Raw genomic sequence first — 21,487 nt, 5'->3', positions numbered from 1 at the left:
TAGCATTAACCCCTTCCCTTTCAGCCGACATATATCAGCGAAGTCATGGCATGCCTCCCAGCATTTGAATCTCTTTTGGCAGGGCTCTTTTCTCCCACCCAGTATCCACCCACAGATGATCCCACGAATGCCCACTGTCATGTACATTTGCATAATCTGTGCCTACCTTATGACCATCATAAATGGGCAGGGCTAGGGCCAATAATCAGTAGAGCCTTATGCTCCAGCCTGTTCATGTAATTGTTCATTGATTTCTTTGCTAGTACTGCTAGACTATACATCACATGAGCAGGGAAGATTTAAGGTAGTATATTAAAACACGAACACAGAAAATATAAGTGGTCACAGTCAATGGTTTTCCTCCTGTAAATTTCCTCATTAAACTTGCATTCATGTAATACGTTTTGGAGAAGTAAAACACCATGTTCTTATTTGTGTTCCATCTTCATACGTACTGACAGGGGTGGTCATCATCTTGTGGTAAACTGAAAGTTTTGAGGAAGTAACAGAAACACTTCATGATAACTGCTCGTTTATGCCTTTGCTGTTGAATTGCTGTGACTGTTGATCAAAGGAGTAAGTATTTTTCACTGCTTTTACCAGTCTTTGATAATTACAATTCATTGACATCTATTAATGCACCTATGCAAACATTCAAGACTATTTCTGTAACCAAATTCAATCTGTGTATAATTATTAGATCACTTCACATAATTTAAGACTAAAGCACGGGACATGTTGAATATTCCTCAAAGCAGATGTTTTCAGTAGATGAGAGGGGCGTATGACCAAAAGGGGAAGACTAGCTAGTATCAAAAGGTCTACAAGTCCTTCAGAGTCCCATGAGTCAGATAGTAGAAATGTACTGTATGTACACAATATATTTATACCTTGGCTTGTTAAATAAATCAAAGGAGTGCTACATACTGAGAAGTTAAGATTATTCTGGATTGATACCCTTTTTGCTAACAGTTAGCAATGAGCAGAAACACTTTTTGTTTCTTTGTCTTTTAGGCTTTGATTTCCTGCAGCTCCTGATTTGGTTTTGGATTTCTAATTTTTCATAAAGTGAGGGACGTAAAAATGTACATACATTTGGGTGTATTTTTGCCTCTTATTACTTTTTAATATTAATTTACATCAGTTTGATTAAAAATAATATTAACATACATAGCTAAATAATGCATTAGGAGTCTAAAATACACAGTATATACAGTGGGTAAAATAAGTATTGAACGCATTACCAATTTTCGAAGTAAGTATATTTCTAAAAGAGCTATTGACATTATTTTCTCACCAGATGTTGGTCAACAACCCATCCAATCCACACAGACAAAAAAAAAAATCAAACCATACATGTCAATAAATGAAGTTATGTGTAATAATGAGAAATGACAAAGGGAAAAAGTATAGAACATGCTTGCTGATATTTCTTTAATACTTTGAACAAAATCCTTTGTTGGTGATAACAGCTTTAACATGAAACTAGTCGCATGCATTGCTCAGGTGTGCTTTTTGACCATTTTTCCACACAAAGAATCTTCAAATCCTGATGGTTCTGTGGGCTCCTTTTATGATTTGTGAGCTTTAGTTCATTCCACAAATTTTCTATTTGACTCGACTCGGTGATTGGCTCGGCTAATCTAGCAGCTTTATTTTCTTTCTCTGAAATCAATTGAAAGTTTCCTTGGCTGTGTGTTTGGAATTATTGTCTTGTTGAAATGTTCCCCCTTGTTTCATCTTTGTCATCCTGGTAGATGGTACAAAATGTTTATCACGATAAAATCTCGGTATATATGTTCATTCATTCTTGATTCAATTATATAAAGTTTGCCACTGCCATAAAAACAGCCCGACATCATGATTTTCTCACATCCAAACTTCACTGTTGGTATGGTGTTTTGGGGGTGATATACAGAGACTTTTGACCTCCAAACATGCTGTGTATTATAGTATCAAAAGTGTCCAATTTTGGTCTTATCTGACCAGACTGTATTCTCCCAGTATTTCAGAGACTTGTCTGTTACGAGGGGGACCCGGGGAAGCGTGCCAAGATGGTATAGAGACAGCTTCCGCCGGTCAAGGTCCACTGTGTGGTGTAGGGGGACCGCTGCTATGGTTATTGAAGAGTGAGCGGGTTGCTGCTGACGATCGTCTGCTACGTCACAGACGATCTATGTATACTGGCCTGCCCTAACCCGTGAGGGTTGTATGGCATGGGGCTCACAGCTCGGTGTACTTGTTGCACGAGGAAGCACAGCGGTGCCCGCGCACGGGTGCCCAGAGGAAAGTCACGGAAATGTGGCACGAGGGTAGCACAGCGGTGCCCACACACATGTGCTTCAAGAACCAGGTGAGTCCGAAGGAGTACCAGGAGGCATCATCGCCTGCATCCTATACAGCAGTTTGTGAAGCATGCAGTACCGTGGAAGTGGCAATTGTTACACTCTGGAACTCAGGCTTTATTTCAATAACTAACACTGAGGATTTAAAAAAATTCAGTTTCCCCAGGGGGAAATGGTTCAAACACCATGTAGCACAGCATCAGAAGGTACTCCCAACAGCTCCAAACAGCTTTTTTAAAAAAAATTGGTAGGATTTGCAACAGGGCATAACATTCCAAGGAGTTTAATAAATTCAGTTTCCCCAGGGGATAATGGTTCAGACACCATCGAGCAAAGCATCAGAAGGTACTCCCAACAGCTCCCAACAGCTTTTTTAAAAAAATTGGAAGGATAAGCAACAGGGCATAACATGCCAAGGAGTTTAATAAATTCAGTTCCCCTAGGGTGTGATGGTTCAGACACCATGGAGCACAGCATCAGAAGGTACTCCCAACAGCTCCCAAGAACTTTTTTTAAAAAATTGGTAGGATAAGCAACAAGACATAATATGCCATGGAGTTTAATAAATTCAGTTTCCCCAGGGGATAATGGTTCAGACACCATCGAGCAAAGCATCAGAAGGTACTCCCAACAGCTCCCAACAGCTTTTTTTAAAAAAATTGGAAGGATAAGCAACAGGGCATAACATGCCAAGGAGTTTAATAAATTCAGTTCCCCTAGGGTGTGATGGTTCAGACACCATGGAGCACAGCATCAGAAGGTACTCCCAACAGCTCCTAAGAACTTTTTAAAAAAATTGGTAGGATAAGCAACAAGGCATAATATGCCATGGAGTTTAATAAATTCAGTTTCCCCAGGGGAAAATGGTTCAAACACCATGTAGCACAGCATCAGAAGGTACTCCCAACAGCTCCAAACAGCTTTTTTTAAAAAATTGGTAGGATTTGCAACAGGGCATAACATTCCAAGGAGTTTAATAAATTCAGTTTCCCCAGGGGATAATGGTTCAGACACAATTGAGCACAGCATCAGAAGGTACTCCCAACAGCTCCCAACAGCTTTTTTAAAAATAATTGGTAGGATAAGCAACAGGGCATAACATGCCAAGGAGTTTAATAAATTCAGTTCTCCTAGGGTGTGATGGTTCAGACACCATGGAGCACAGCATCAGAAGGTACTCCCAACAGCATTTTTTAAAAAAATGGTAGCATAAGCAGGGCATAACATGTCAAGGAGCTAAAAAAAATCTGATTTGTCAGGGGGCCATGTGTAACACACCGTGGAGCACAGCATCAATAAAAAACACAAAAAGAGACTACATGACCAATTGTTCTAGACAGTGTAGCCTCGACAGTGCTTGTGCCAGTGCATAATGTACAAAGGCTTGAAAACTATTCACCTGGGTGATTGGGCCAAACAATTACATGGCAGCAGCATAACAAGTTAGATTAGTCATGCAATCTCATTAGATGATAGAAGACAAAATAGTCTTGAATGAGAAACAATGGAACTTATTTGAACTTAAGAAATCCAAATTTTGGGGCTACACTTATTATTGGGTCTTGTTAACAGGCGGGCTGGGATACTCTGGGGCAATCCATCTATGGTTCATTTTGATAATCGTTAAACTGTCTGCACTTTCCGTGGATAGTCGTGTGCGAGTATCTGTTATTATTGACTCCGCTGAGCTGAAAACACGCTCAGACAACACACTTGCAGCAGGGCAAGCTAGCACTTCCAAAGCGTATAAGGCGGGGTCTGGCCAAGTGTTGAGCTTGGAAACCCAATAGTTAAAAGGAACTGTAGACTCTGAAAGCATGCTGATACGGTCACCTACATAGTCCCTCACCATCTTACTTAGCTGTTCGCACCTTGTCATACTTCCCCCAACCGGTATCTGATTGGAACTTGATGGTTTGTGGAAAATGGACCAGTTTTGGAACATTAGTCCCCCGCCTGTGTTGCTCCTACTATAATGTAGCCCTCTTTTGTAATCTTGTTGTGTGAGATGATATGCTACCTCTCACGCCAGCATGATCTGAGAGTAATTGTTTCATCAACTGTTCCACTACAGCCCTCTTGAATGTTTCCGTAGTACAATCCTTAAGGAAGGTACATAACCATTAATTGTTGTCTGCCAAAATGTGGACTAGCCGACAGTCATGAGAAGGGCAGTGTGACATGAACTGTACATGAACTGTGCCATGTCTCCCAGACTCAGAACTGGAAACCTTTGTGTGTCACAGCTAAGAATACATTCTGTCTCCCTAAACCTCCTCTCCTCCTCAGTCTCTCTCTTCTCCTGCTCCTCCTCAGGCCATCCATGCTGGACAGGCCTGAAGCTTGGGTTGTCAATCCCTTGGTTACCAACTTCAAAGCATTCCTGTTCTTCATCATCCTCCTCATCCTCATGATGCTGATCAAAGGTGGCCTGAGCCTGTTGGTCGAGGTTGTGCGGATTACTAGCAACCATTGTGAAGTCTGGATCCACAGACACCTCGGGTGCATTAACACTTTGGTCATTCAGACCATCCAGAGAGCTTTTCAATAAACAAATCAGTGGAATGGTAATGCTGATAAGAGCATCATCACAATATTGGTACAGTAATCAAAATTCTCTAGGACCTGAAAAATGTATGCAATCCACACCCACTCTGCAGTACTTATATCTGGCAGCTGCCTCTGATGGGCATTTTCCAGCTGGAGTTGGGATACTGCCCTCTGCTGCTCATGGATCCTTGCCAACATATGATAGGTTGAATTCCATCTCGCAGGGAGGTCACATATTAGTCTGTGATGAGGCAAGTTTAAGTGCTGCTGCAGCACTGCCAGGCCAGCAAAAGAGGGAGATGATTTGCGGAAATGGGCGCTAATACATTGTGCCTTGGTAAGTAGGTCTGGTATCCCAGGGTATTTTTTGAGAAAGTGCTGAACTACTAAATTTACAACATGGGCCATACAAGGAACGTGTACAAGCTTTGCAAGCTTTAAAGCCACCACCAGATTCCGACCATTATCGCACACTATCATCCCTGGACGGAGGTCCAATGGTGCAAGCAACTCATCTGTCTGCTCAGTTATTGCTTTCAAAAGCTCAGGTGCCGTGTGCGATTTGTCACCGATACAGATGAGCTTCAATAGAGCATGTTGCTGCTTAGCCGAGGCAGTGCTGCTCCCAGCTGGGGAATGATGTCGACGGTTGGACACCGGCGGATGTTGAGGAGGATGCACAGGAGCCAGATGAAGAGTAGGTGGAGGAGGGAGTTGTTGGTGTGTAAAAGGCTATTGAAACTGTGATTGAAATGGGACCCGCTATTTTGGGTGTGGGAATTATATGGGATGTTGCCAGCTCAGACTCTGTACGAGCCGCCACCAGGTTCACCCAGTGTGCCATCAGTGAGATGTAGCGTCCCTGTCCACTTCCGCTTGTCCACGTGTCTGTGGTTAACTGGACCTTCTCTGTTATGGCGTTGGTGAGAGCCCGTTTGATGTTTACGGACACATGATTGTGGAGCACGGGGACGGCACAACGTAAAAAATAGTGGTAGCTAGGCACAGAGTACCAATGTTCTAACACCGCCAAAAGGTCGCGGAAAGCCTCTGTTCCCACAAGCCGATATGGCATCATCTCAAGGGCTATCAATTGTGCAATGTGTGCAGTTATGGTTTCTGCCCTTGGGTGCGTAACGGGGTATTTTTGCTTCTTTTCGAAGGTCTGTGGTATGAACAACTGAACGGAACGCTGGGACAATGAAGTGGATGTAGTCATTGATGATTGAGTTTGGCCAACGTCAGGTTGGGAAAAGGAGGCATCAGCGCCACCTTCTTGCACACCAGTTTGGGAAGCAGGCAACCCAGGGGAAGTGGCAGAGTTTTGAGCCTGGAAATCGTGTTTTTCACCTAGAGCTGTCAACCACCTAGTGGTGTGCTTGGCTAACATATGGTTTCTCATGGTGGAGGTGCCTAAGCTAGAAGTATTTCTGCCTCTGCTAAGCTTGGTCTGACAGATTTGACGAATGGCAACCGTTTGGTCTGAAGGACTCTTAGAAAAAACTTCCACACAATCGCAGCACGGACCCTTGGACTCTGAGATGGCACAGGCGGTGCACGAACCCTTGGACTCTGAGATGCCACAGATGGTGGTGTCATGTGCACAGTTGATTGACCTCTGGCAGTAGTCGAAACCCTATGTCTTACAGCCTTTTTGTGGACTATGAGCACATGCTCCTCTGCACTGCTGCTCTCGCAATCCATGCCACCCGTCCATGTTGGATCAGTCACCTCATCATTGATTAGGTCGTCTTCAAATTCCTAAAAGTCAACATCTTTGGTAATGGAGGTTTTAGGCTGACCTGAGGGCAACTGTGTCTCATCATCCTCCAACACTTCCACCTGATTGCCCAGCATGTCACGGCCAACAACATGGCTTTCTTCTGGCCTTGGGTGCTCAAAGATCTGTGCATCACTGCACACGTTGGCCTCACCTGCGTTGGTGGTGTTGCGCGGTGAGAAGCAAGAAAGGTCAAAGGGTCCTGTAAACAGTTCCTCAAAGTAACCTGTTTTGGGGTCATATGTTTCCTTAGAATACTGATGTTGTGAGTAAGGAGGACCAGGCTGAGGATTCGATGAGCCAGCCTCTGGGCTACTCAATAGTAGAGTAAATCCCAGCACTCAGAATGAAAACCAAGGGGGAATTATAAGTGAATTTATTGACTAATACACTGCAAAAGGAACCTAACCAGGACAACAGCACCAACGTTTCGGCATAGAGCCTTTCTCAAGGTTGTTGCATCACTGGTCAGAGTAAGGAAAACGCGGGTCTCGAAGGACAACCGGAGGATTGCAAATAAAGGTAAGGTTCCACACGTTTTGCAGAATATGCTTATAGGTGAAAGGGTGACAGGATCACTATGTGAGGTGAGAAGGCGCCTGCAGTGGAGATCCGGATCTGGCATCAGTGGCACGAGAGAGGCTGCAACAGGAAAAAGTAAAATTATCATTTTTTCCTACCACATTGCTTTAGTTCAAGTGAAGCACCTAAAAGGTTAATAAACTTCTTGGATGTGGTTTTCAGCACAGTATTATATATAGTTTTTAGATTGGTGTCACTTTTGGGTATTTTCTGTCACCTAGGCCTCTCAAAGTCCCTTCAAATATGATGTGGTTTCTAACAAAATGGTTTTTAAATTTTGTCGGAAAAATCAGAACTTGCTGATAAACTTTGAACCCTTCTGGCTTCCTACCCATAAAAGAAATATTTTTCAGAAATTGTGCTGATGTAAAGTAGACATGTGGGAAATGTTATGTAGTAACTATTTTGTGTGACAGAACTGTCTGGTTTAAGGGTATAAAAATTCAAAGTTTTAAAATTGCAAAATTTTCACCAAATTTCTGATATTTTCACAAAAAATATCATCCTATATTTACCACTGTCATGAAGTGTCAGTGGTTATGTCACGAAAAAACAGTCTCAGAATTACTGAGATTCGCTGAAGCGTTCCACAGTTACAGCGGGGAAAAAAGTATTTAGTCAGCCAAAAATTGTGCAAGTTCTCCCACTTAAAAAGATGAGAGAGGCCTGTAATTAACATCATAGGTAGACCACAACTATAAGAGAAAAAAATGAGAAAACAAATCCAGAAAATCACCTTGTCTGATTTGGCAAGATTGTTTTTGTAAATTATGGTGGAAAATAAGTATTTAGTCATCTAAAAACATGCAAGATTTCTGGCTCTCACAGACATGTAACTTCTTCTTCAAGAGGCTCCTCTGTCCTCCACGCTACCTGTAGTAATGGCACCTGTTTGAAATTGTTATCAGTATAAAAGACACCTGATCACAACCTCAAACAGTCACACTCCAAGCTCCACTATGGTGAAGACCGAAGAGCTGTCAAAGGACTCCAGAAACAAAATTATAGCCCTGCACCAGGCTGGGAAGACTGAATCTGCAATAGGCTAGCAGCTTGGTGTTGTGAAATCAACTGTGGGAGCAATAATAAGAAAATGGAAGACATGCAAGACCACTGATAATCTCCCTTGATCTGGGACTCCACACAAGATGGGGTAAAAATGATCACAAGAACGGTGAGCAAAAATCCAAGAACCACATGGGGGGACCTAGTGAATAACCTGCATAGAGCTGGGACCACCGTAACAAAGGCTACCATCAGTAACACACTACGCCACCAGGGACTCAGATCCTGCAGTGCCAGATGTGTTCCCCTGCTTAGGCCAGTACATGTCCGGGCCCATCTGACGTTTGCTAGGGAGCATTTGGATTATCCAGAAGAGTATTGATAACAATGAAAATACATATAATCCATTCAGACAATCCATACAGTGATGACTTTAAAGTGTTTTTTGATTTGTGAAAATAAAACCTTGCACAATTCCTATTTAAATATCTGGCTGTATGTGAAACATTCCAGATGTGTAGGGCCCAGAGTTAGAAATGATCTCCACTTTAGTTTATAGGTGAAAATCAGAGTTTAGCAAAATCAATTGTAGAACCCTGGTGCAGCGGTGACATCTATTTAGTAGCCCCGGCTTGATGTCAGGCTTGTCTCATTGTGATGACATTGCACCTAACCTACTCTTCAGAAGAAGTCCTTGTGATGCAGGCCATCAGGTAGGACAACTACCAACTTGGCTGCTGCACCAGGTTCCTGCAAATCTTTTTCCTCAATTCTAATAAAATCCTAAACAGGGAACTCTCATTCACATAGCATTTACTTTTACAGGGTAAAAATAAACTAATGTTTCAACTTTACTAATTTACAAAATACTTCTGTTTCTAGCTAGTGTTACTACAAGACTTGCTATGGCACCTTCTTGCATTCTTTTGATTTTTTTTTCTCCACCTAGCGTCATTACTTTTACCAAGCAGTAGATGCATTAGGTAGATATATTAAGGGAGTGACCTTATTCAGTGACAGAAGAAGCTTATTAGGCCCTGCAACCAAACGTTAATATCTATTAATTGTGCTTTTTCTGTTGTTGTTAGAAACTGCCAAGGTCTGTGCCTCATCTCTTAAGTGTAACCTCTAAGCACGGTGCCTCGGTGCCAAGCTCTGCCCCTTATTTTGTTCTTTAACAGTTATGCGGGCTTTACACGAGACGAGGTATCGTGCGATGCATCGTTGGGGTCACGGTTTTCGTGCCGCACATCCGGCATCGTTCACGACGTCGTCTCGTGTGACACCACCGAGCGACGCAGTATCTCTCACAAATCGTGAGTCGTGTACTCGTCGCTCAGTTTTAAAAAATAGTTTATTTAAAATGGCGCTGGTTGTTCATCGTACCTGCTGCAGCACACATCGCTCCGTGTGATACCCCGGGAATGATGAACACAGCTTACCTGCGTCCCGTGACTCCCGCCGGCAATGCGGAAGGAAGGAGGTGGGCGGCATGTTTACGTCCCGCTCATCTCCGCCCCTCCGCTTCTATTGGCCGGCGGCTGTTTGACGTCGCTGTGAAGCCGAACGTCCCTCCCCCTTCCCGAAGTGGATGTTCGCCGCCCACAGCAAGGTCGCACAGCAGGTAAGTACGTGTGACGGGGGTTTCACGACTTTGTGCGACACGGGCAGCGATTTGCCCGTGATGCACAAACGACGAGGGCGGGTACGATCGATCGTGAAATCGCACGATCGGTCGACTCGTGTAAAGCAGGCATTATACTCTGTTCTCAATTTTTTGTGTAACATTCTGCCCTCAGTGAGAGAGTGTAATAACTGCTCTAGTTATCTCATATTTTGCAAATGTCTGATGTCACTTTGACCGCAGTCTGACTGTGCTATGTCTGTGAGTGTCTTTGTCATCCTTCACTATACCACATACCACAGCGTTTTTAGACTTTTCAATTTCCAGTATTGCCGAGGTCGTCCTTCCATAAACCTGCTGTTATCTGTGAAGAGAACAGAGTGCTAATGGTGAACCGGACAATTCTAGTGTTCTCTAGCTGCACAGTGATAGGTGGTGATCACAGGTAACACTACAGGACGTTGGGCCCTCATGTCACCATCATGGAGCCTGTTTATTACAGTTTGGTCAGAAGAATGCACACCAATAGTGTCAGAAGAATGCACACCAATCACAGACGCTGTGTGCGTACCTAGATGTAAAAATAAATTAAAAAAAAATTGGCATAAGGTCCCCCCATATTATGATACTCAGCACAGATAAAACTTATGGCTTATGGCTGTAGTCCCCAGCCGTGCACTTATCTTGGCTGTGTTTCAAAATAAAAAAGACTGCATGCAGCTTTTCTTAAATTATTTAAATAAATAATTTTTAACAATGGCGTGCGGTTCCACCCCTGCAATTTTGATACCCAGCCATGATGAAGCTGACAGCTGGAGATTGGTACTCTCAGGCTAAGGAGACCCATGCTTATTGGGCCCCCATCCTAAAAATATCAGCCTGCAGGTGCCCAGGATTGTTGAATTCATTAGATTCAACAATCCCCGAACTTTATCTGGCTCATCCCAATTGCCCTTTTGCAGTGGCAACTGGGGTAATAAGGGGTAAATAACAGCTCACAGCTGCAACTAAGCCCTAGATTAGTAATGGAAGGCATCTAAGAGACCCCCCCATTACTAATCTTAATGAACACAAACACCAATAAAATAAAAAAAAAACACCCTCTTTCACCCTTTTATTAACCCCAACACATCCAGGTCCAATGTAATCCACACAGCAAACCACAATGATTCCAGCTTTGCTACATCTGAAGTGACAGCGCACGGGCATAGAACATTACTGCCTGCTGTGAGCTTCAGGCAGAGAATGAGCCACAGCAATGAGCGGTGACATCACTCTGGTTATTTGCAGTCACAGCTGGAGGGTCCCACGGTCCCCCACATGTGACGGCAGGTAACCTGAGTGACGTCACCACTCATATCGGCAACCAAGTCATTCTCTGGATGAAGCTCATAGTGGGCAGTCATGTTCTGTGCCCGCACACTGTCATTATAGATGTAGCCGAGCTGGAATCATCATGTGGGACTCCATGTGGATTATGTTGGGCCTGGCTGTTTTTGGCCCTGGAAATAGTGCTAGAGCTCGGCGGGAGACTTGGTAAGTATAATGCACTTGCTACAATCCCCCTATCCCTTCTACCACCACTTTAAAGTGCTGGATTCTGGTCCCCGTAGGTTTATATGGGGCTTGGCATCCAGCCAGATATTCTGGGCCCGAACGGGTTTTTTTTAAAACCTGGTTGGTCCTGCCGATCCCGGGTATCTGCGAGTCTGCCCATCACTATACAGGAGCACTTGGCTGTATGAGCTCTCTTGTGAATGAGAGAGATGGCTAAGTTGGCTGCTGGCTGACTGACCAGCCAAAATATTGTTTGGTTAACAGCCAATGTGCATGAGGACTTTAGTACTACTTCACTTCTGTCTCACTTTTTGTACATAAGGCACATCTGTAGCAAAATTGTTTGCATCATATGCAGAGTACAATAGCATAAATGAACATTACTATAGCATTAATGAACATACCTAACTGAAAGGCATAAAACTACCTAGCAATAATACTAGGTATGTAGCAAAACATAACATTGCATGACACTAAATTGTAAAGTGCTGGAGAATATGCTGGTTAGAGATGAGCGAACCGGTCCCGGTTCGGCTCGAGGTCGGCTCGCCGAACGGGGGTCCCGTTCGAGTTCGGTTCGTCGAACGTTCGACGAACCGAACTCGAACGTATAGGCTAGAATGGGAGGCAATCACAAACACATAAAAATGCATGATAAATGTACACAAACAGTTAATAAACATTGCCATAACACTTACCGGTCCTCGCGATCCCTTCTGCACTCTGTCTCCTGCCGCTATTCCATCCGATGATCGCTGAATCCTCCCGGTGATGGCACTGCCAGCAGAGATGCAGGACCTATCGTGACGTCAAAATAGCCATGTGACCAGTCACGTGGCTATTATCTCATTGGCTACAGACTGGTCACATGACTATGACACGTCATGGAGGACCTGCGAGTGCATCTCTCCGGTACACGGTGCACATATGTGTATCGCCGTGTACCGGCGACATGCTCTAGCACACGGTCGACTCCCCGTTCCGTTAGGGACCGGCTGACACAGCCGGTCATTAACGGAGATCACAGTTGCCATAGCAACGCAGTTAGCGGTGATGTCACCGCTAACCGCGGCTCCGAGAGCACCGTTGCTATGGTAACGCGTCTGTCAGTGTTACCGCTGTTATCGCTGACAGCCGGCACTGATCACTCACGGAGTGAAGGCTGCACGCTGCTTCCCGATTGTAGTGAGGATTGTAGTGAGGATGGAGGTTCCCCAGCCCCAAGTGATGAGCTGGTGAATCTCATCCTCACTACAATCGTCACTACTACTACACTAGTGAGGATTGTAGTGAGGATGGAGGTTCCCCAGCCCAAGTGATGAGCTGGTGAATCTCATCCTCACTACAATCGTCACTACTACTACACTAGAAAGAAAGAAGACAGAAGAGCAGGATCGTGGAGGGCTGACAGGGGGTAATAAAGATGGAGTCTCTAATGTGTCTGTGTATTTATTTCTATTAAAGTATTTTTTCTCTGTGTGGTGTTTTTTTTAACCCTTTATTGGAGATTCTTAATGGCCGGGTCAAACGTGCCTGACATTAAGAATCTCTGGCTTAATACTGGCTAGTAAAACAAAGCCAGTATTAACTCATGATTACCCAACAAGCCACCCGGCTCCAGGGCTGTTGGAAGAGTTGGATACAGCGCCAGATGATGGCACTTCTATGAGAGCGCCATTTTCTGGGACGGCTGCGGACTGAAATCCGCAGTAGAGGCGCCCAGAAACCTCGGGCTAACCTGTGCTGCGGATTCCAATCCCCAGCTGCCTAGTTGTACCCGGCTGGACACAAAAATGGGGCGAAGCCCACGTCATTTGTTTTTTAATTATTTCATGAAATAAGTGAAATAATTAAAAAAAAAACGGGCTTCCCTATATTTTTGGTTCCCAGCCGGGTACAAATAGGCAACTGGGGGTTGGAGGCAGCCCGTGGCTGCCTGCTGTACCTGGCTAGCATACAAAAATATGGCGAAGCTCACGTCCTTTTTTTTGTAGTTTTTTGGCAAAAAAAAATAAAAAATGCTTCCCTGGATTTTCCATTGCCAGTGAAGGTAACACCAAGCAGTGGGGCTTAGCAGCCAGTAGCTGCTTGGATTACCCTTAGCTAGCAATACAAAAAATGCAGCGGGAGCCCATATATATTTTTTTTAATTATTTATTTAAATAACTAAAAATAAAATGGGCTTCCCTGTATTTTGATTGCTGGACATCACAGTGCTGTAAAAATAAATCTTTAAAAAAATGACGTAGCGCTCCGCGGTATTTTTGATTCTCAGCGCAGATAAAGCAGACAGCTATGGGTTGCCACCCCCATCTGCCTGCCGTTACCTTGGTTGGCAATCAAAATACAGGGAAGCCCATTAATTTTTTCTATTTAAAAAATAGTTAAAAAAAAAATGACGTTGGGTCCCCCCATTTTTGATAGCCAGCTAGGGTAAAGCAGACGGCTGTAGCCTGAAAACCACAGCTGGCAGCTTTACCGTGGTTGGGGATCCAATGTGGAAGTCCCCTCAGGCTCTTTTTTATAATTATTTTATAAATATTAATAATTACACAATAAAAGTAGGGTCCCCCCCAAATTGGATCACCAGCCAAGGTAAAGCGGACAGCTGTGGTCTGGTATTCTCAGGGTGGGAAGGTCCATAGTTATTGGGCCTTCACAGCCTAAAAATAGCAGGCCGCAGGCACCCCAGACGTGGCGCATCCACTAGATGCGCCAATCCTGGCGCTTCACCCCAGCTCATCCCGTGCCCTGGTGCAGTGGCAAACGGGGTAATAAATCGGGTTGATACTAGCTGTAAAGTAACCTGAGATCAAGCCCAGTAGTTTGTGATGTCATGGCGTCTATTAGATACCCAACATCATAAACTGTCAGTACTAACAAAAACAAAAAATCGACAAAAGAAATTTATTTGAAAAAACAGTCCCCAAAACATTTCCTCTTTCACCAATTTATTGTAAGAAAAAAAATAAAGGGGTCCCACGACGACTCTGGACCGTCTAGAATATGGGGGGGAGACACTCAGGGAACGTATCCCCCATTTTCTAGGAGTGCGGACCCTTCATGTGAGGAGTGTGGGTGCAATGAATCTGCACTCACTCTTCTCGGGTCCACAGCAGCAGAGTCCATGTCGTAATGGTTGCTACCAAAGCTGCAATGCCCTGCTCATGAGGTAAGGGCATGCCTAATCAGGAGAACTACTGTAAAGGAAGCTCTGCTCACTGGTATATAGGTGCTCAGAGGTAATAATAGATAAAATTAGTGAGTAACCTCGGCACTCTAAATCTCCCAGACTAAGTCAGTAAGTCACAACGGATAGTAATGCAAAATCACTCTTTATTGGTCCGTATTAAGAAAAAAAATTTTTTCATAAGCATATATGTTTTTGTCCAATACAAAGTTACAAATGACTTTTCGGCCTGAGCCTTCGTCAGATTGGACTTATCTGCATGTAATCATGAAAAATGACAATAATCAGTATCACATAAGAGTGAGAGAACAATAACATAAACTAGAACAATGTAGAGGTACAATTGGGATGCAGCAAAAAAATTGCAACACAGCAAGAAATGAAACACATGATACAAATGTCATAATACAGTACAAGGACAATATAGTAATGACAAATATGGGGTCAGAGTAGACTTAGACAGCTCTGGTACGAAAGAGATGTCAATCATAAAGTAACATGTGCAGTAGGTGTAGAGCTACAGTATGCATGGCAGAGCTAATGGGTAGACCGACCATAGAAAAAGAACACAGAAAAAGTGGAGAAAAAGTGGAGAAAAAGTGGAGAAAAAGTGGAGAAAAAAATGGAGAAAAAGTGGAGAAAAAGTGGAGAAAAAGTGGAGAAAAAAATGGAGAAAAAATGGAGAAAAAGTGGAGAATAAGTGGAGAAAAAGTGGAGAAAAAAAATGGAGAATAAGTGGAGAATAAGTGGAGAAAAAGTGGAGAAAAAAATGGAGAAAAAGTGGAGAAAAAGTGGAGAATAAGTGGAGAAAAAGTGGAGAAAAAGTGGAGAATAAGTGGAGAATAAGTGGAGAAAAAGTGGAGAAAAAGTGGAGAAAAAGTGGAGAAAAAGTGGAGAAAAAGTGGAGAAAAAGTGGAGAAAAAGTGGAGAGAAAAAAGGAGAAAAAGTGGAGAAAAAGTGGAGAAAAAAATGGAGAAAAAGTGGAGAAAAAGTGGAGAAAAAGTGGAGAAAAAGTGGAGAAAAAAATGGAGAAAAAGTGGAGAAAAAAATGGAGAAAAAGTGGAGCACCCTTTGGTACCTTTCATGTGGCACTAAGGGGTGCTTAGCTTTGTATTTAGCCAAAAAAATGAAAAAAAAATGACGCAGGGTTCCCCCTAGTTTTGTAGCCAGCTATGGTAAAGCAGACGGCTGCAGCCTGCAGACCACAGCTGGCAACCTCACCTTGGCTGGTAATCCAAAACTGAGGGCACCCCACGCTGTTATTTTAAATTAAATAAATAATTAAAAAAAAAAACACGTAGGGGTCCCCCAAAATTGGATCACCAGCCAAGGTAAAGCAGACAGCTGGGGCCTGATATTCTCAGACTAGGGAGGTCCATGGTTATTGGACTCTCTCCAGCCTAAAAATAGCAGGCCGCAGCCGCCCCAGAAGTGGCGCATCCATTAGATGCGCCAATCCTGGTGCTTCGCCCCAGCTCATCCCGCGCCCTGGTGCGGTGGCAATCGGGGTAATATATGGGGTTAATACCAGATGTGTAATGTCACCTGGCATCAAGCCCTGGGGTTGGTGAGGTCAGGCGTCTATCAGATACCCGACATCACCAACCCAGTCAGTAATAAAAAAAAATAGACGACAACCACATTTTTATTTGAAAAAACACTCCCCAAAACATTCCCTCTTTAACCAATTTATTAGAATGAAAAACAAATCCAGGTCTGCTGTAATCCAAGGGTTGCCATGACGATCCACACTGTCCCAGTCAATGAAGAGCAGGATGTTCCCCATTGGCTGGGAGAGCAATGCAGTGACCTGAGCTAACATCAATGGGTCAGCCCAGGTCACTGCAGGGCATGACAAGTGCTGCTGTCAGCGAGGTACATTACCTGCGCTGATCTCCAGCACTGCCGACAGCCCCTGTCACTGAGGTCAATGACCGGCGCCTTCACATCAAGTATCACGAGAGGTCCGTGACGTCACCGCTAGTCAGTCTCGGGTCGGAAGCGAGAGGTGATGTGACAAGCGGCGGCCATGGAGGACAGTGACAGCGCTGAGGTCGGGATGGCGGGACTTCATCACCGCAGGTAAGCCGAGCGGGACCATGTGTGTGTGTGTGTATATGTGTACATGCCGCGGGCAGGAGGGGGCGGAGTGAGCTGAGCGGGAAAGTGTGGGCTTCCTGCACGTAACTAAGATAAACATCGGGTTACTAACCAAAGCGCTTTGCTTGGATACCCGATGTTTATCTTGGTTACCAGCTTCTGGCAGGCTGCCAGCGATGGCTCCTGCACACTCTAGCTGTAAAAAGCCCTGCTTTTTGCTGCTAGAACCGTTCTCGAACGTATCTAGAACTATCGAGCTTTTGCAAAAAGCTCGAGTTCTAGTTCGATCTCGAACAGCCCCCAAAATCACTCGAGCTTAGAACTGGAGAACCTCGAACCGCGAACCGCGCTCAACTCTAATGCTGGTACTAAAGAAATACAAATTATTATTATTTTGATATGCCATAAAAGGTCACTTATGTAGAGGGGATAAGCCTTTCCATAGGAGACGAGTTCATTAGATTATCAAGACATAACTCAAAAGTAACACTTAGAAATCAATAGACGATATAAAACTCCTGAACATAACAGTTTGAGTCTCATTTTTCTAAGAACGTGGCAGACTCCTTTTTAATCTCTCTTCTAAGCACAATGTAAAACAAATCTCACATGGGAGCATGCTATTTTTATTAAGCATAATAACAAGTATTGAAATGATATTATTTTATTTTTCCTATAGACGTGATGAACAAAACGGGAAATGAAACAAACGAGACAATCTGTTTCATACCAGATGATGTTGCAAAGGGCATCCTGATCGCGCTCTACATTATAGTGATTATTGGTGGGACAGTCGGAATCATTATAATGGGGTCTCTGTTATGTAGAACCAACACTCGTTCTGTGACCATCACTGCAATCATCAACCTGCTGGTAATCCATGGCATCTTTATCCTGACTGTTCCCTTTCGGATTACCTATTACATTCTGGAAAAATGGAAATTTGAGTTTGAATTTTGCAGGTTCATAAGTTCCATGATACATATCCACATGTATCTTTCATTTATATTTTACGTTACTTTGCTCGTCATCAGATATATAAGTTATTTCAAGCAGAAAGACAAGATCGAGTTCTACCGAAAAATGCACTCTGTGGTGGCCAGTGCCGCTCTATGGATCATTATATTGATAGTTGTTTTGCCTGTGCTCTTCCTCCAGTACGGTATAGAGAAAAACATATATACACCTGAGAAGTGTTTCACTTTCTACAAGGAAATCAAGAGACCTTTTGTGTTTGTCTTGAACTATATTATAGTTACAGTCATTTTTCTTGTTGTATGCATTCTTCTAATTGTACAAATCGTAATCATTGTGAAGATAATGAAGAAACTGAAACGTGCGGCTTTAGATCATCAAGAATTCTGGGTCCAGTTAAAGAGTTTATTTTTTATTTTGGTCATGATTACTTGCTTTTTTCCTTATCACATGTTTCGGATCTATTACTTAAAACACTCCACTGAATGCTTCTACTACAATGAGATCTTTCTAGGTATAACAGCGCTTAGCTGTTTGGATCTCTTGTCATTTGCAGTACAAACCTATTTCCAGAAAGTGTTTAAGCACATGACATGCTCAATAAAATGTCCGTGCCAGTGTTGACGTTATATTCTTGCAATCAGTTGATAACATCCTTTTGGCCAATTTCCTGTTATCTTGAAAACAGGGTTCCTTGTAAACGTATGACCCTTTTAGATTCTTTTCTTGTGAAAAATGAGGACAATATGCAAAATGTATAAATCTATACACTTAATATATTAAATACTGTTTTCATATTAGATAGCTCATCTTACCCTATCTATCCCATGTTACTCTCATTTAAGCTAGCATAAAGCTTGGACAGGCTTTTGTATTGAGTCATTGGGCTGAATCCATCATTTGCATTTCTTTTAAGTTACATAGTTACATAGGTTGAAAACAGATCTAGATCCATCTCGTTCGACCTTCCTCTACCAATTCTACATTTTATCACTAAATCATTTATAACCGACAATGTAGTGTGTACTGAGGAAATCATCCAGCCCTTTTATAAAAGCTGTTATAGTATCTGCCATTACTACCCCTTGCAGTTGGGCATTCCAAAATCTTACTACTCTAACTATAAGGAACCCTTTACTATTTAGCTGCTGGAATCGTCTTTCTTTCCCCTGTAATGATCGCCCCCTTGTCCTTAGTATTGTCTTTGGAAGGAATAAGTTATGTGCCAGTCCTTTATATTGACCACACATGTATTTATATAAAGAAATGAGATCTCCTCTGAAATGTATTTTCTCTAAGCTAAACAAATTCAACTTTTTCATCCTCTAATCATATGGGAGGCCTCCATTCCTTTCAATAATCTAGTTAGCCGCCTTTAAATTGACTCTAACTTCTGAATGTCTTTTTTAAAATGTGCAGCCCAAAACTGGATCCCATATTCTAGATGTGCCCTTAGAAGTGATTTATAGAGTGGTAACAATACGTTGGGATCACGGGATATAATCTCTCTTTTTATACACTATAAAATCTTGTTTGCTTTTGTAGCTGCAGCTTGACATTGAGTACTGCTGCTCAGCCTACGTGTAACCAGAATATGCAGCAATTGGATAACTCCATTTTAGGTGCATTACTTTTACCAATATTAACTCTCATTTGCCAAGTGTCTGCCCATTTTGACATCTTATCCAGATTGTTTTGTAATATTGTACTATCAAGGTCCATTTTTAATATCCTACATAGTTTGGTGTTGTCAGCAAAGACTGACACTTTACTCTCAAACCCATCCACAAGGTCATTAATAAAGAGATTAAAAAGAATCGGTCCTAGCGTAGACCCCTGCAGTACCCCACCGTTGACTACAGCCCATTTAGGGAATGTACCATGTATGATGATTCTTTGTTTTGTGTCCTTTAGCCAATTCTTTACCCCCATCTGCTTATAGTTTCCCCTGTTATGTGGCACAGTATTAAATGTGACTTTTTTAATACTTTGGTAGTTGGTACCAACAAAATGGTACTTAGAGGTTATGCGCTATTATTCCTGACTTTTACTTTTTTGCATCTATTTAAAGCAAAAAGTTGCACAATCCTTCAAAATGTTGCACATTAGGTTTCAATTATGGAAAATAAAATTAGATTGATATTGTACTCTACTAGGATACTGGAGTATAATTGTGCCGAAATTATCTGACATTTGAAAAGTCTCAATTGATGAATTACACTCACACATCTAGATAGATAATAGCGAACAAAAAAAACCAGCTGAAACTAAGTAAAGTTAACTTAAAAAGGCGCAAATTAAAAAAGAAATATGTCATTACTAGAACCAATAGTACTCCAGAATATTCCCTGCCACATTTTGTATCTCTTCAAACCGTATTGACAATATGTTCAAGGGAACCTGTCAGGTGTAATATGTACCCACAACCATGAGCAGTTCTGGGTGCATATTCCTAATCCCTGCCTAACCGTCCCTGTATACACTAGTATAGATAAAGTAATCTTTAGAGAAAGTATTTCTAAAGAACTTTAATCTTATGCTAATGAGCGCACTAGTCCCCTGGGCGTTAGTTCCCCTGGCTAGTCGGCCCCATTAGCATGTTAGTATGTTAGTATCGCCCGATGCTGGATTTTGGCTCAGTGCCCCTGACCCCGGAGGTTCGGTCATGCGCACTACTTCAGTTTGAAGTCAGGACGCGTACACCCGGCTTCATAGTGCGCATGACCCAAACTCCGGTGTCATGCGCACTGAGCCGAAATCCAGCTTTGGGCGGCGATGGCAGCGGAGAGGTGAGTGAGACCATCCTGTGACACTGCAAATTCATTAGCATGTTAGCACACCCACAGGGGCGTACTAACATGTTAATGACGCTGATTAGCCAGGGGAACTAACGCCCAGAAGACTAGTCCCCTCGCTCATTAGCATACGATATAAGATCTTTAGAAATACAGAGACGGTTAGGCAGGGATTAGCAAAGTGCACCCAGGACTACTCGTAGTTCTGGGTGCATATTGCACCTGACAGGTTCCCTGAACTGTAGAAACTCAAATGTCTCAACTTATGGTTGTAAATGCAACATGTTAATTATGAATGTATATTTATTTTTTTTATTAAAAAACTGTGTTTTGTATGAATTGTTTTACTATAATTTAAGTTATTAGAATTAATTTCTGACTGTATTTTCTTGCCCAATAAAAATATAATTAAAGCAAAAGGTATAATTAATTCATGATTTGCTTAAAACGTGAGAAGTCACTGTTCTTTATTTCTAGTGTTACTTGTGTGCCGCCCCTGCGTCAGCAGCCGGGCTGCTCTGATCCAGATCCGCGGTGGCTTGAGGGGTCTCGGACTCGGGGGATCGTGCGGCCACTCAATAAAGGGGGGCTATGTACAGGGGATGGTATGGACAGTTTGTGAAGCCACCCGTGGTGCGTGGTAAGATGGAGTACCATCGCTACGATTGGGAGTACCCGGTGGCGATGGTGTGGGCAGCCAGGTGTTAAATTCCACCGGTAGGGGGAATGCCCCGGAACTCGGTGATGGTGTCGGTGAGGTGCCGTCGGGCCGGTAAGGGTTAATTGCATACTCACTCAGTTCAATAACGCTGACAACCGTGGTAAACCAAAGTTCTTGATGCCACTGCAGCAGGGAGGGAGCACGCATGGATCCCGTGCCCGTTGGTTTTGCTTGTTAGCCTGTGACCTTGACCTTGGCACCTCTTTACTATAGTTGGTCCCTCTTAGCTTAAAACTAAATGGGTCCCGCTCACCCATATGGCT

The 21,487-nt window shown here is 43.1% G+C and overlaps 1 protein-coding gene across 1 annotated transcript; it reads left to right on the top strand.

Annotated features, from left to right (window-relative positions):
• The first annotated feature begins 520 nt into the window (after positions 1–520).
• Positions 521–20,894, top strand: GPR141 (G protein-coupled receptor 141). Its single transcript, XM_075316584.1, has 2 exons — positions 521–576; positions 17,413–20,894. Exon 2 carries the CDS (start codon positions 17,418–17,420, stop codon positions 18,330–18,332), a length of 915 nt encoding a protein of 304 aa, XP_075172699.1. The 5' UTR covers positions 521–576; positions 17,413–17,417; the 3' UTR covers positions 18,333–20,894.
• Positions 20,895–21,487: the final 593 nt, after the last annotated feature.

The sequence above is a fragment of the Anomaloglossus baeobatrachus genome, chromosome 6, assembly GCF_048569485.1.
Source record: "Anomaloglossus baeobatrachus isolate aAnoBae1 chromosome 6, aAnoBae1.hap1, whole genome shotgun sequence".
Classification (NCBI taxonomy): Eukaryota; Metazoa; Chordata; class Amphibia; order Anura; family Aromobatidae; genus Anomaloglossus; species Anomaloglossus baeobatrachus.
The sequence above is the reverse complement of the archived record's forward strand: the minus strand, read 5'-3'. Positions and strand labels throughout refer to the sequence as shown.